At 40.9% G+C, this 16,652-nt stretch overlaps 1 protein-coding gene across 1 annotated transcript in view; it reads right to left on the reverse strand.

The window, feature by feature from the left end:
• Positions 1-16,652, reverse strand: part of SEMA3E (semaphorin 3E) — a 221,889-nt gene that overhangs the window by 82,444 nt on the left and 122,793 nt on the right. The window contains exons 3-4 of the mRNA XM_048836506.2: positions 11,650-11,709; positions 3,082-3,201 (exon numbers count right to left, since the gene is read on the reverse strand). Coding sequence (XP_048692463.1) covers positions 3,082-3,201; positions 11,650-11,709 — 180 coding nt within the window. The remainder of the gene's footprint in view (positions 1-3,081; positions 3,202-11,649; positions 11,710-16,652) is intronic.

A 16,652-nucleotide genomic window follows, 5' to 3' on the forward strand; every position in this document is an offset into this window, starting at 1 on the left:
CCAATCTGCAACATGGGTGGGAAATTTTTAAAGAAAGGTGGGAAGTGGTAGAAGCCCCCTGGCCCCTCACCCTCATCCACTGCTCACTCCCTTCAGCCCACCCACTGGCCGGAGGGCTTCTCTCCACCCCCTGAACAAGGTAGGAGCTGGCGTGGGGCTGTGGGTGCTGGGAGGGAGCCGTGCGCACTGGAGAGCGGAATCTCCGCTCAAAGCTGGGTGCATGGCAAGGGCCCCTGGCCAGAGCTTCCATCACCCCCACCCCATGTGTGCGGGCAGGCGGTGGAGGGAAGCCTCGAGCTGCGTCAGAAGTCGCGTCGGGCAGCTGGGCGGTGGAGGGAAGCCCCAAGTCCCGGCAGAAGCCACGCCGGGCGGGTGGCAGAGGGAAGGGCAGCGCCAGGCAGGGGGTAGTGGCTGGGCTCCCTCCACACACTGGTATCAGCAGCACTGGCTGGGAACCGCCTTCCCCTTCCCCTTCCCTCAATATCTCCCCTCAGGAGACCCCACCTTCCCTGCCCCATCCCTTAATATTCCCCTTAGATAACTTGCGTAGGACAGCCCTGATTCTGGGTCTCCTTGTGCTTTTATACAGGAGCTGTTCTTCGGCACTAGGAGAAGGGTGATGTTGTAAACTCTAGCCCACCCAACAGTTACACTAGGAAACAGCAGTGCTTTTTCAGTTTCTTTGACTCCAACCACAGAAAACATTCAATAATTCTTTTTATTTTTTGCTTGGAATTACGGTTACAATCTTGAAATATAAACACTGATTGTTTATAGCAGAGCTTGAGTCATTTTGGCAAACAGTCTGAAGTGTTTGGACAGCATATGGAAATGAAAAGAAAAGCACTTGTAACTTCATTTCTAAGCTTTTTCTCCCCTATGGGGGATGCTGCAGGTAAACAAACTGTCCCGGCCTGCCAGCAGCTTTCCCTGACAGGCTGTGTGCCAAAGGTTGCCGATCCCTAGGTTAGCCTAAGCTTATATTGCTGGGTAGACATACCCCGAGAGTCTGGCTTTGTCTGGTTGCTTATTCCCAGCCCTCCCACTAACCAGGGCTCTAGGAGCAGGGCCTCCTTTCACAGCACTGCTGCTGATATGTGGAGTGGTGGCTCCATGTGAGCTTTTTAATGTGGGCCCTTCCCTTTCAGCTCTTCTCAACAGGTTTGGAATGATTAGATCTGTGCAGAACTTTCATAAAGAGGGTTAAAATAAAACTCAACTGGTTTTGTTTCTCATCACATACTCAAAACTCCTCCCAGCTTTGCTGGAAAGTTTGAGATACGGTTCCTTCTCAGTGATTTATGGATTTACACAAAAAGAAACATGGTTCAAGTTTTCACATGAAAACCTAGAGGAACTTGGTGATTTTGACACAGCTTGCTGGCCAAGAGCCTAATTCTGCAATATGCTGAACACCCTGAGCATCCAGTTGAAGGCATCCAGGTCCTCAAAGAGCGGTTCAGGTTTAGGGGATTTCAAAAACTATGCTTGAGGTCAGTGGTTAATTTAGGTGGGCAGTGAATGCAGGATCAGTCCTCATGTGGGTAAATCAAGCCACCCAACTCAGTGGGGCCACATGTCGCTGCAGATAAGTTGCACACAGATACTTAGAACCAGATCCAAAACCCACTGAGGTCAACATGTTCTGAATTCAGCTGTAAAATACTACATAAAAGGGATAGTTAGCAGTCCTCGTCCATTCCTTAGGCTGATTTTAACTCTGAGCTAAAAAACTTGAAATTGCAGGGTTCTAGATTCCTGCAGACTGCAGAAAATCCTTGTTCTTGCATGAGAATTATGTTGACGTTATAGACTTAGGATCAACCTCTGCATCGACTGACACCCTCTGCAATCCCATTAGCCCTGACTATATCCTCACTCATACCAGTGTAAACCATGGGTAGCTCCAATGAACTCCTTGAAGATATTCTGGTGTAAGAGAGATCAGAATCAGTGCTACTGCCTTTAAGGTGGTAGCAAAGGCTGGAAGTCAGCAGAGAGTACAGCCACAGCATTCTGTGGAAAGATGAAATCTTACAAAAGGCATGAAGATGTTTAAGTGCACCAGCTGTGTTTGATCAAAACTAAAACACTGAAAAAGAAACAAAAAAATATATCAATCCTGGGATGAGAGCTTGCATCTCCTGGCACATCAAAAAGCATATATTATTCAGTTTATAAATGCCCGGGGGGAAAGACTTAGAATGCAAACTCTGATACACCTTTATCTCAAAAAGTGCTATATAATTCAGCTAAAACAAATTCCAAGGTGACAGTAATGTGTGAGCTTATATGTAATTTTCCAAAATGTGTTTTCAGTTAGATTAGCTATTTACACAACTACATAAGGCTGGAAATCACTCACCAATTCATCACTCATTCATGACATCAGGATGACACTTTGTCAGTGAGGCATTTGGCTGCAATTACTTAATTAAATGGTCATTTTGTAACTGCTTAATAACGGTGATGTCTGGTGACCAAATCTTGCTCACTTTACTCACATGAGCAGTCCCACAGAAATCAATGTGTGCTCCCCTCTGTGGCCTGCTAGGTCTCATAGTTCCCCAACCAACTTTTATGTAAGGGTCTTATAGAATTTAACAGAGTTCTATAGAAATCAATATGATTCTATAATAATTGCTCTCAAGCCCTATCAAATACAACAGAGAACTTTCTACAGGTTTTTGAACTACCCTATAGAAAGATCATTCTCTAATTCAAGAGGATGGTTTAAAAAAGAAACCTATAGCAAGGTTATTACTCTTACTAAATTCTATAGGACTTCTTAAAATTCTGTAGGACTTCTTCCTTTAGGGGTGGCTACCTATGGAGACATTATTAGGGACCAGTCCTTGCACTTAAAAGAGTGCAAGGACTGCAATTGTGAGTGGTCTTTGCATGTGGAGTGGTATATAGGAAACGTCACTTCTCTTGCACAGACTGCAGTGTGACCTGGGATCCCTCCATTTCAACAACCTCAGTGTTCCACTGTGCTTTAATTTGTGTGCTTATATATAACCATAGGAGGGGTTTGCTACAGCTCAGAATAGTGTCCTGGCTCTAGAATATACTTCTTACCTCTGAGGGATGTCCGACTCTGATAAAAGTGCAGAGGGGATCAAAAGCCCCTGTACCACAGGCCAGGAGGTGTGTTCTGTTGTACCAGTGAAGGACGCGGATGTAGTTTGCACATTCGTCCTATTTTTAAAAGAAGAGGAGAAACTTAGTATTCAGAATAATTTAAAAACAACCCCACTTCCTCTGAGCCTTGGGAATCTCTCTACTTCCCTTGTCTAAGTACTTATGTGGATGGTCTAGGTATACTTAATCCTTCCTATGCGCAGGGAGGATGGATTACAAGAGCTCTTCAAGTTCCTTCCAGCCCTGCATTTGTATGGTTCTATAGCTCTTATCACTGCAATACTTGAGCACAAATCACAAGCATTAATGAATACCTGTGAGATAGGGTATCCCCTTCTTACAGACAGAGAAACAAGGAGATTAAGTGATTTGCCCAATGTTACACGATGAATCTGCAACCCCCATGGAATAGAATCCAGCTCTGCTCATTCCCAGGGTCCTAACAACGAACCCATCCTTCCTTCCTCTAATATATATGGTCCAAAATGTATACTTATTTACATCTGTGTAATTCCAATCATTTTATTGACTTTTGTGGAGTTACTCTGTATTTATATTGGTGTAGCAGAGACCAGAATCTGGCTCAGGATATATGGTAGATGGGCCAGAGGGAAATGTCAGATCCAGCAAATTAGAAAAATAAACTTCGCTATATGTACTTCTAAGTAAACCTATTAAACCATATTTGTTATGTTCTTGTGAAAGGGTGTTTAGAGATATCACACACACAAACACATTATATAGTCTGTCTTCAGAGAAGGTTATCTTTAACATGCCCACTAGATCTATTAACAGATCTGTAGATGTTTTACTCATTTTACTCTACTGTATTAAGGAGCTGGAGTCACTGTTACAGAATATATTTCTTACCTCTGACTAATGTCTGACTGATAAAAATGCAGAGGGGAACTAAACACCCTCTATCACAGGCCAGCCAAGTCCACAGTTGCCAACTTTCACACAGTAAATAAGCACCCGACTTTCACAGTAAGCCAAAAATCAAGCTATTCCCTTTTCAAAGCAAGGCTAAAACAAGCCAATCCCTAAGAACCCCAACACTCTATGTGACTAGATCCCCCCCGGCGTGCAGTCTGGGACTGTGGTGGGCCCGCTGTGCACCCCTGACTCTCTCCCCCCTATGCCCCTTGTTGCCCCCCTTACCCCTGCTTGCCAGGAGCCAATCAAAAAAAGAAGCAACAGGCTACGAGCCAAACAAGCAATAAGCCAAAAACTAGCCAACAAGCAACTCACAAGCCAATTAAGCCAAAAACAAGCCCAATTTCTGCATTTGGCATGTCTGCAGCGGACACAGGATTTAAAGCAATAGAGTTTTATTTTGGTTTAAGCCAAATCAGTAAAGCCTAGCCCAAGTTTAAGGTTGTGCACATGTTGTCAAGAACAAGGTTTCCCAATTCTATTGTCCTATTTAGTTTCTTACAAGCTTTCTGCAATAGTGTTTATGACTACAATACTTAAAGTTTTACTGCTACAAGATGAACTTATAACCTCTTAAGAGCTTGTACAAGGAGCCTGTAGTGTCACAGAGTAAGAGCTGGTGAAGAAAAGTGTGGAATACCTAAATACTGAGATGGCTATTAAAACTTTTTACACATCTTATCATGTATAATATGCTTTGTTCAGAGCAAAGTGGGAAAGGCGGCAGCAAAGACAAAAAACAAAGGCAGTGAAGGGTAAGGGGCCTAAGAATGTGTCACATCCACCCTGACTGAATTGGCCTTGTCAACACTGGTTCTCCACTTGTAAGGTAGGTAACTCCTTTCTCTTCATGTGTCGGTATATTTATGCCTGCATCTGTAATTTTCACTTCATGCATCTGAAGAAGTGGGTTTTTTTACCCACGAAAGCTTATGCCCAAATAAATCTGTTAGTCTTTAAGGTGCCACCGGACTCCTCATTGTTTTTGTAAATTTCTAGCCCTCATGGTTGCAAAGAAGAGCTGGAAAACAGAAACACTAAAGACTCAGACACCACAGTCAAAGAAAAAGTCCCATAATTTACTTAAAAAAAAATCTTATGGAGTTTGAAGTCAATCCCATAATTTTGGAGGGGCGTGACTCCTGGTTTTTGACTGTTTGGGGTTGGCAATACTGATGATTGAGCATTTCATAATCAATCATGGATTCCCGTGAGAAAAAACACTGCAGTGTTCCACGGTAATGGCCTCAGGGATTGTAATAATATTATTGTAAACTTCAAGGGGTTTGAACTATTATAGCAGAAGAACATTGTATATTTCTATAAGAGAATGAGTATTTAACTTCCCTAGAAACTTGTAAGACTGCGGCTGGGGACAAAATATCATAAACTGTAAAAGCACTGTGAGCAAAGGGAAATGAGGCTTTGATTGTAATACCATCCTCTCCTGAGAGGGAATAATAGATAAACCTCAAGTGCTTCAACAATCAGACTCAGTTAGATAAATTCCACAAGTCTGGGTAATATTGAAATAATATTGAATATTATTAATAATAAATATTGGGTAATATTGAAAAATATTGAATAATCTTGATTCTGTCCAGTCAGAAGACACTTAACATTAAATCTGTCCAAATCTGAAGACACTTAACACTAAAAAGGTTGCAGAGCAGTTTTTAAACTAAGATATGGGGGAAAGCCGATTGCTGCAGAGGCGCACATGGATCGGACAAAGACTTCTCTTAGAGGAGAGTCAACTGATAGAGATTCTCTAGGTTTTAGTCAGGAGGAGAGGATGAAAGAGGATAAGGTATGGGCCAGATCAGATGAGAAACATTCAGATAAAGAATCTGACACATCAGAAAAGGGCAGACAAATAAACAGTGACAAGTTTTTAAAGTGCTTGTACACAAATACTAGATGTCTAAATAATAAGATGGGTGAACTAGAGTGCCTCGTGTTAAAGGAGGATATTGATATAATAGGCATCATAGAAACCTGGTGGAGTGAGGACAATCAATGGGACACAATCATTCCGGGGTACAAAATATATCGGAAGGACAGAACAGGTTGGGGGGTGGTGGAAGAGAGGGGAAGTGGCACTATATGTGAAAGAAAATGTAGAATCAAATGAAATAAAAATCTTAAATGAATCCACATGTTCCATAGAGTCTGTATGGATAGTAATTCCATGCTCTAATAAGAATATAAGAGTCGGGATCTATTATCTCAGTGGTAGCTTATGACAGAACAAGGAGTAGTGGTCTCAAGTTACAGTGGGGGAGGTTTAGGTTGGATATTAGGAAAAACTTTTTCACTAGGAAGGTGGTGAAACAGTGGAATGCGTTACCTGGGGAGGTGGTGGAATCTCCTTCCTTAGATATTTTTAAGGTCAGGCTTGACAAAGCCCTGGCTGGGATGACTTAGTTGGGGATTGGTCCTGCTTTGAGCAGGGGGTTGGACTAGATGACCTCCTGAGGTCCCTTCCAACCCTGATATTCTATGATTCTATGATTCTATCCACCACCTGACCAGGACAGTGATAGTGACGATGAAATGCTAAGGGAGATTAGAGAGGTTATCAAAATAAAATACTCAATAATAGTGGGGGATTTCAATTATCCCCATATTGGCTGGGTACATGTCACCTCAGGACAAAATGCAGAGAGAAAATTTCTCGATACTTTAAATGACTGCTTCTTGGAGCAGCTGGAACAGGAACCCACAAGGGGAGAGGCAACTCTTGATCTAGTCCTGAGTGGAGTGCAGGATCTGGTCCAAGAGGTAACTATAACAGGACTGCTTGGAAATAGTGACCATAATATAATAACATTTAACATTCCTGTGGTGGGAAGAACACCTCAACAGCCCAACACTATGGCATTTAATTTCAGAAAGGGGAACTATGCAAAAATGAGGAGATTAGTTAAACATAAATTAAAAGGTACAGTGACTAGAGTGAAATCCCTGCAAGCTGCATGGACACTTTTCAAAGACACCATAACAGAGGCGCAACTTAAATGTATGCCCCAAATTAAAAAAACACAGTAAAAGAACTAAAAAAGAGCCACTGTGGCTTAACAACCATGTAAAAGAAGCAGTGAGAGATAAAAAAGCATCTTTTAAAAAGTGGAAGTCAAATCCTAGTGAGGTAAATAGAAAGGAGCATAAACACTGCCAAATTAAATGTAAAAATGTAATAAGAAAAGCCAAAAAGGAGTTTGAAGAACAGCTAGCCAAAAACTCGAAAAGGTAATAACAAAATGTTTTTAAGTACATCAGAAGCAGGAAGCCTGCTGAACAACAGGTGGGACCCCTGGACGATCGAGATACAAAAGTACCACTTAAAAACAATAAAGTCATCTGAGAGAAACTAAATGAATTCTTTGCTTTAGTCTTCATGGCTGAGGATGTTAAGGAGATTCCCAAATCTGAGCCGTCTTTTGTAGGTGACAAATCTGAGGAATTGTCACAGATTCAAATATCACTAGAGGAGGTTTTGGAATTAATTGAGAAACTTAACACTAACAAGTCACCGGACCAGATGGCATTCACCCAAGAGCAAAGAAACAAAAGTAAAGAATAGAATTGTCAGACACATAGAAGAGCATAAATTGTTGCATAAAAGTCAACATGGTTTCTATAAAGGGAGATCGTGTCTTACTAATCTTTTAGAGAAAAAAGAAAAGGAGTACTTGTGGCACCTTAGAGACTAACCAATTTATTTGAGCATAAGCTTTCGTGAGTTTATGTTAGTCTCTAAGGTGTCACAAGTACTCCTTTTCTTTTTGCGAATACAGACTAACACGGCTGTTACTCTGTAATCTAATAGAGTTTTCTGAGGGGGTCAACAAGCATGTGGACAAGGGGGATCCAGTGGACATAGTGTACTTAGATTTCCAGAAAGCCTTTGACAAGGTCCCTCACCAAAGGCTCTTACATAAATTAAGTTGTCATGGGATAAGAGGGAAGATCCTTTCATGGATTGAGAACTGGTTAAAAGACAGGGAACAAAGCGTAGGAATAAATGGTAATTTTTCAGAATGGAGAGGGGTAACTAGTGGTGTTCCCCAAGGGTCAGTCCTAGGACCAATCATATTCAACTTATTCATAAATGATCTGGAGAAAGGGGTAAACAGTGAGGTGGCAAAGTTTGCAGACAATTCTAAACTGCTCAAGATAGTTAAGACCAAAGCAGACTGTGAAGAACTTCAAAAAGACCTCACAAAACTAAGTGATTGAGCAACAAAATTGCAAATGAAATTTAATGTGGATCAATGTAAAGTAATGCACATTGGAAAAAATAACCCCAATTATACATACAATATGATGGGGGCTAATTTAGCCACAGCTAATCAGGAGAAAGATCTTGGAGTCATCGTGGATAGTTCTCTGAAGACTTCCACGCAGTGTGCAGCGGCAGTCAAAAAAGCAAACGGGATGTTAGGAATCATTAAAAAAGGGATAGAGAATAAGATGGAGAATATCTTATTGCCCTTATATAAATCCATGGTACGCCCACATCTTGAATACTACGTACAGATGTGGTCCCCTCATCTCAAAAAAGATCTACTGGCATTAGAAAAGGTTCAGAAAAGGGCAACTAAAATTATTAGGGGATTGGAATGGGTCCCATATGAGGAGAGATTAAAGAGGGTAGGACTTTTCAGCTTGGAAAAGAGGAGACTAAGGGGGGATATGATCGAGGTATATAAAATCATGAGTGGTGTGGAGAAAGTGAATAAGGAAAAGTTATTTACTTGTTCCCATAATATAAGAACTAGGGGACACCAAATGAAATTAATGGGTAGCAGGTTTAAAACAAATAAAAGGAAGTTCTTCTTCACTCAGCGCACAGTCAAACTGTGGAACTCCTTGCCTGAGGAGGTTGTGAAGGCTAGGACTATACGGTTTAAAAGAGAACTGGATAAATTCATGGAGGTTAAGTCCATTAATGGTTATTAGCCAGGATGGGTAAGGAATGGTGTCCTTAGCCTCTGTTTGTCAGAGGGTGGAGATGGATGGCAGGAGAGAGATCACTAGATCATTACCTGTTAAGTTCACTCCCTGTGGGGCACCTGGTATTGGCCACTGTCGGCAGATAGGATCCTGGGCTGTATGGACCTTTGGTCTGACCCAGTATGGCCATTCTTATGTTCTTATGACAATATGCCTTATCCTATGATTTCATGGTACATCCTGCTTCTTATTGGGAAGAAATCACCACAAGAAAGGTCCTTCTCATGTTTTTCCCCTTCCCCTTCTGCTTCCAGATTGATTTCAAAAGCACAAAAACATGAAAATAAGAATGGCCACACTGGATCAGACTAAAGGTCCATCCAGGCCAGTATCCCATCCTCCGACAGTGGCCAATGCCAGGTGCTCCAGAAAGAATGAACAGAACAGGTAATCATCAAGAGATCCATCCCCTGTCGCCCATTCCCAGCTTCCAGCAAACAGAGGCTAGGGACACCATCCCTGCCCATTCTAGCTAATAGCCATTGATGGACCTATTCTCCATGAACTTATCTAGTTCTTTTTTGAACCATGTTATAGTCTTGGCCTTCACAACATCCTCTGGCAAGGATTTCCACAAGTTGACTGTGCGTTGTGTGAAAAAATACTTCCTTCTGTTTGTTTTAAACCTGTTGCCTATTAATTTCATTTGGTGACCCCTAGTTTTTGTGTTATGAGAAGGAGTAAATAACACTTCCTTATTTATTTTCTCCACACCAGTCATGACTTTATAGACCTTAGTCGTCTTTTTTTCCAAGTTGAAAAGTCCCAGACATCTATCTATCTATCTATCTATCTATCTATCTATCTATCTATCTATCTATCTATCTATCTATCTATCTATCTATCTATCTATCTATCTATCTATCTCCTCATAATCAAATGAACATAGGATATAGAACTGGAGGAGATATCCTGGGTCATCAAGTCCAGTCTCCTGCTATTGCAGGTACCCTCAGTGAAATGAGGGCTGAAAAAAGTTTACTGAACATTTAAGCCACTTCAGCAAGGTTCACTTCAGCTTCAGGTGTGTAAGGAGTGAGGTAGCTTGGTTGTTAATTTCTCAAAACTGGTGCTCCCATGCCCCCCAGGTGGATGAGTAGTATGTTTTTCATGCTAGTGTTGACCATTGATGTTTACAGCTTCCTAGGTGTCACCGACAATATTTGTTGTGGCTGTGTTTGCGCTTGACTGTTTGCTGTATTTTCACACTTCAAAAGTATCTCTGGCCTTTTGAAATCCTCTCGTCCAGTGTTAGCTACCTCAGTGGCGAGTGCATTCATTAGGTTCTGACAATGAACTTGATGCTGTACAAAAATATACATCATTTATGCCCCTAAGAATTTTCAGTCTCTGATGCCAAATGGGAGCTCTGCATAGGTGTGAGCCCCGGCATCCTTGCACTGCTCCCTAGTAAAGTCCCACAGGCTTTGTGTGGGGATAGCAGACCACAGGGGTGGATGTAACTTACGGTGTATTTTATATATTACTATTAATTTAACTTGCTTCTTGTGGGTATGCTGTAATAAGTAGTCTTTAGGAAAGATTAGAATCAAGAGAGGCTGCAGCGTGGTGAATCAAGATACAATGATATTCCATGCACATAGCAATATGGACAAAGGCAGGGAGATAGGCATGGAAGAAGAAAAATTAATCGGGTGTCTAGACTGGCATTACTGGCAATCAACAGTGGATGAAGAGGGAAGATGTGATAGGAGACAAGGCCATTATTCAAGCCAGTGCAGAACTTGAAGGGAAGGCTAGAGGTGATATGTTCAGAATGACAGAGGAGATGAGGGAGATAATTTTAGCAGTCACATTGTGGAGGGGGTGGCGATGGCTAAGTTAGTATCAGAGAGGCCTAAAGTTAAGAGGTTGTAGTATTTAAAATAGATCTTAATAAGGAATCAGATGAGAGTTTCAGCATGTGGGTCAGAAAGTAAGGAATGGATTGCTGTGGTGGGAAAATAGCGAGATTTGGTTGAAATGGATTTGTGGGGATAAGAAAGTTCTGATTTCCTCAATCTTCCTTATTAAATGAGATCTTTCATGAGAAAAAGAAGAAACAGAACTATTAATGTCCGTTAGAAAATGGCTTTCACTCTGATGCCAATCTTATTACATCTCATGAACTAAGCAGTGCCAGGCCTGTCCATTACCAGGTGTGAAACCTCCAAAGAAAACCCATGTGTGCTGGTAGCAGCCAGTGTGTTCACTGCTCAGTTACTGCTTAGTCTTGAAAGCAATTAAACCAGTGACTTAATGTGCTAACAATAGTCATGCTAGGTTTCAGAGTAGCAGCCGTGTTAGTCTGTATCCGCAAAAAGAAAAGGAGTACTTGTGGCACCTTAGAGATTAACAAATTTATTTGAGCATAAGCTTTCATGAGCTACAGCTCACTTCAATGGATCTGAGCTGTAAATCTACACAGCAACATTCAGAATTGGATCAGGATTTTGAACACTCGAAAATTAAAGGATGCTTTGATCCAAGTTACTGGTTCAACCCCATCTGTAACTAAAAGGTAATTAATTTGCAATTAATTATACTTACAGCATCTCTTCCTTTAATTGTGCATTCTTCTGCCTGCTGGGGTGTACTGGGCCAATGTATCTGAAATAACACAAGATCATTCAAGTGGGGATATAAAAGTGTATAATTCACAGCCAATCCAGCTTTTCCTCTTTGGATTGGGTTGAAGAGTCATCACTTTCAATGTACAGTTTTTGTTGCTACACTCTATACAGTAATATTTTATAATGTTTTGTAATAGTCCGATTTTCAGAAGTTATTAAGCTAAATATTCCAATTTTTGACAAAAGATTTCTGACTATACAAGTTAACTATACAGGTGTATAAGGAGGCATTTAATTTCTCCTGCATTACAGCTGGCGGTCTTCTCCATCAGATAATGGAGGAAACTCAATATACGTTCTCTGATTTGAAGGGAAATCCATGCACCAAAGCATTTTGTACTAATTCAGTACAACTGTGCCCACTTAATATCCAAAGACTTTAAACACTTTTCCATTGAACACCAATTTGAAAATCACTTGTTTCCTGCTCTAAACATCACTTAGGATAGAATTCAGCTCCCACTGAGGTAAATGAGAATTTAGCTGTTAACCTCACTGAAGGCAGGATCAGCCGCTTAGTGTCAATTATTGCAAGGAAGGCCAAATGTCACAAGTGGCTTTTCAGTTAACCTATGCTATAGAATTTTGTTTCATTCCACTTTGTATGGATGAAAAATATGTGAAACAATGACCTGGGTGGACTAGCCTGATGATTTCACTTCCTAGCACTTTAAGAACTGGAAACAAAAATGTCTCCACTTCAGGTGATACCATTTTCAGATCAATGAAAATAAGATTTCTGCTTGGAAATTCACAGGTAACATTTTTAAAAAAAACAGTGGGAAGTGACTGTTGACATTAAGGTTTGTCAGTATTCCACTCACAGATTATTATTTTATCTGCTAATAGTGAGATGAAAAGATAGGAAAAGGCTACTTTAAAAATATACTTTTCAAAGGAATAAGCACTTGGAATGGTAAGATTGCACTGATACCCAGGCTATACTCACACCTGGTTTAACTCCACATAAAGCAACCACTCTGAGCAAATTCAGGCAGAGGAAATATTTTAATCAGAGATGGAACCATGCCTAGTATCTCAGAACAACTCCCTCACTTCTTCCAAAGTCTAGGTCAGTTTGGGGAAGTGTTATGATCTACAGATTCATTTAGTTTAAGGTCAGAAGATCATATAGTCTGATCTCCTGTATATCACAAGCCAATTAAGTTTCACCCAGTTACCTCTGTATTGAACCCAATAACTGGTGTTTGTCTAAAACATACCTTCCAGAAAGGCAACCAGTCATTAAACCTTGATTTGAAGACTTCAAGAGATGGAAACTCCACCACAGTAATACAAATAATACATTACACCACACAGGCCTCCTCTCCTAAGATTTGTTAGAAAATGATAGGCCTTGTGGGCTTTGTCTCAGACCCCAAATATGTGCAGAGCTGGATGCAAAAAGTGGTATCAAGGGGAATAAGAAATCCCGGGACAGTGAGGGTCATACGAGGGAGGCCTCACAAGGTATAGAGAAGCATCTGAACATTTGTACGGTTTTGTGAACTAGTCCTGTGAACCTATTGACATGCACCTTCCACTTCTCAGATCACTGCTTCTCTTCCCCCTGTCCCCCCCATCACTCCCCAACCTCTGCAGAATACCACGGCATTCTCCAGACAAGGTCCAGAACACTAGAGTATCACCACTGGAAGCTGTAGTGTTCAGAATTATTTCTGTAGAATACACTAACAATTTTAACATTTTTTTATAAATGACAAAAAACAGCTCTGTGTTACCTGGTAGAACTCACTCCTGAAACTAGGGCCTCTTTATGCTAGGTGTTGTACATACCCATAAAAAGAGAAACACCTGGTCCAGTGAGTTTACAATCCAAATAGGTAAGACAGTCACAGGTAAGAGAAAGGAAGTATCATTATCCCCATTTCATAGATGGAGAACTGAGGCACAGAGAGATTAAATGACTTGCCTAAGGTCACATGGGAAGTCTACAGCCTGCTGCAGTTGAACCAAGGTCTCCTAAAGAGACCTCCTGACAGCTTGTTGTTGGTTTTAATTGTATTGATTCTTAAAATGATGTAAAAGGTAACCAAGACAATAAATGAAGATGTTTTTAATGTGGTTAGAAACAGAAATACATTCATACGTGGTCACTTACAGATACAAATGTACGCTACACTGCAGGCTTTTATTTGAAATTTGGTGGCGTGAGGGAATCAAACTCTGGGAAACAGAACAGATGTCTTTAAAATGTAGGCTCCACAGAATGCACACCCCAAATTCTCCACCAATTAAGTTATTTTAGATTTGCTGGATTATTTTGGCAGTCAATAAACAAAAAAATTATTTTACATCCACCCAGTACTTTATTGCTTTTCTCAGAGGAGCTCCTTATGGACTCATCATAGCTGAATATTCTAAGGAATTCTTGGCTTGTTTTCTGACAGAGGGGATACATCTGTGATGCAAAGGGGTTTTGTTTTGTTTTGTTTTGTTTTTCTAGATAATCCACAAGTCTCATGGATCTGTAGATTTAAGGCCAGAGGTAATAAAAACTCTCTTCATATTCCATGGTATAACACTACATGGGGAACACAACAACAAAATTCTTTCACAGTTTTTTAAGGATATCAAAGACAAAAGGAGATTTATGAAATGTGGTCCAGAGTCACTAGCTTTAAAACATTTCCCTGCTGCTTCTGGAAACTTGTCCCTGTTACAAGAGATAGGACTGAAATAGATAAATTTGCCTTTCCTCTTTTTTTTTTTTTTCTCTTCATAGTATCAGTTTGGAATGCTAATTATACTCTCTTTGGTTTATAACTATGTCTTAGATTACTTCAATGAGTGTTTGCAACATGAAAGAAAAGTTCAATGGCTAATTAATATGCCTTAATTACAGCTTGATGAGGTCCTTAGGTAGAAATGCATGGACCGCTCAAACTTCACTCTAAATTTCTAATGTGAAAAAGTCTGATGAAGTTCCTTTCACCTACATCTTTGCTGATAAAATTGTTGGACCTAGCAGCAGTCAAAGTCTCTCTACTCTGCCCTCTCGACTTTGGAGTGAATATCATAGAATCATAGAATATCAGGGTTGGAAGGGACATCAGGAGGTCATCTAGTCCAACCCCCTGCTCAAAGCAGAACCAATCCCCAATTAAATCATCCCAGCCAGGGCTTTGTCAAGCCTGACCTTAAAAACTTCTAAGGAAGGAGATTCTACCGCCTCCCTAGGTAACGCATTCCAGTGTTTCACCACCCTCCTAGTGAAAAAGTTTTTCCTAATATCCAACCTAAACCTCCCCCACTGCAACTTGAGACCATTACTCCTTGTCCTGTCCTCTTCTACCACTGAGAATAGTCTAGAACTATCCTCTCTGGAACCACCTCTCAGGTAGTTGAAAGCAGCTATCAAATCCCCCCTCATTCTTCTCTTCTGCAGACTAAACAATCCCAGTTCCCTCAGCCTCTCCCCATAAGTCATGTGTTCCAGACCCCTAATCATTTTTGTTGCCTTTCGCTGGACTCTCTCCAATTTATCCACATCCTTCTTGTAGTGTGGGGCCCAAAACTGGACACAGTACTCCAGATGAGGCCTCACCAATGTCGAACCGAGGGGGACGATGACGTCCCTCGATCTGCTCGCTATGCCCCTACTTATACAATATCTGCAATGCACTCTAGGATAACCGACAGGAAAAGCCAAAGAGCTCATGAAAGTTGAATTCTGAGGAGCCGAGCCCAGTGAGGTCATGTTTCCAAATATGTTCAGTCAGGCTGAACATTTATTCCCGGTTCTGATTTTTCGCATATCATTAAAAACAAATTGCCACTAATCTGATATACCCTGTGCACAGGCCTCCAGACAAAGGGTGGAGTTTCAGAGTAAATGGCTAAACTTTCTTTTAATGTCACTGGAATGAGAGCCCGAAGAGTGTGTCCAGATGGGACAAGATGGTTAAGATGGTTGGACAGAAGCACAAAATGTTCTATGCTGTCATCGTTTCTTATGCTGATTTACTCTTAATTGAAAGATTGGTTATTTTATAGAAACAGACACTTCTTAAATGTTTTAGTATCCCTGGACGCTACTCTCATTACAGGATATGAGCAATTTCTACCAAATGCAAGGGCAGTTAACGCCCATCTTACAGTGGAAGAGTAAGGTCCTGTGTGTATCACTGTGCTTTGTGGAGTCCTAGCATTTAATTTCCTACATAGCCGAGTTAATACACTTGTCTCCTGAGTATTTGCATCAGCTGCTCATTGTCTAAGGGTTGGTACACAATGGAAATCAGTTAAAGATATTTTTCTAATGGTGTTGTATTTATTTATTTTGAAGTGAATTTGATGCTGTTGAAAGGGGCCAGATTTTAAAATCCTTTATCCACAGAGCAGCCAAGTGCAGTGTGGACTGTGGACCTGTCCTTACACTGCTCTGTCAATGTGCTTCCAATCTGAGCCTCAGCGGACAGAAAGGAGTTCAGTCTCCATCCCCATTCATTGGAGGCCTCTCCACTTAGACTGCCACTTAGACTATAAGCAATGTTTTTGTAACGTGCAAACCTTTCCAGCAGAAACCACCAAGTCTTCTCCCATAAACCACTGAACAGGCTACAAATGATACTAACTTTCAGCCACTGCTCACCTGGATTGGCTTTGAGCCAGTGACTTAAAGGGACACAGTCAACTTGAAATCTAGGCCCCTTCCAATTTGTGTATTTCTGTGGTTTTTGAAATGCTTTCCCTTCCCCCCATTGCTGTGGGAAAGACTACATGAGGGAAACAGTTAACTCAACTGTAAACAAAATGCTGTCGAATGCACAAAATAAACAAGCTGAAATAGTGTGAGAAATATTTATTTCCACCAATCTCTTGCAGGTCAAGTGATCGTGGGTATTAATTTAGTTTAAAAACAAATAAGAGAAATTTCAATTTTAACTTGGTGTCCCT

The sequence above is a fragment of the Caretta caretta genome, chromosome 1 (genome assembly GCF_965140235.1).
Source record: "Caretta caretta isolate rCarCar2 chromosome 1, rCarCar1.hap1, whole genome shotgun sequence".
NCBI classification, from domain to species: Eukaryota; Metazoa; Chordata; order Testudines; family Cheloniidae; genus Caretta; species Caretta caretta.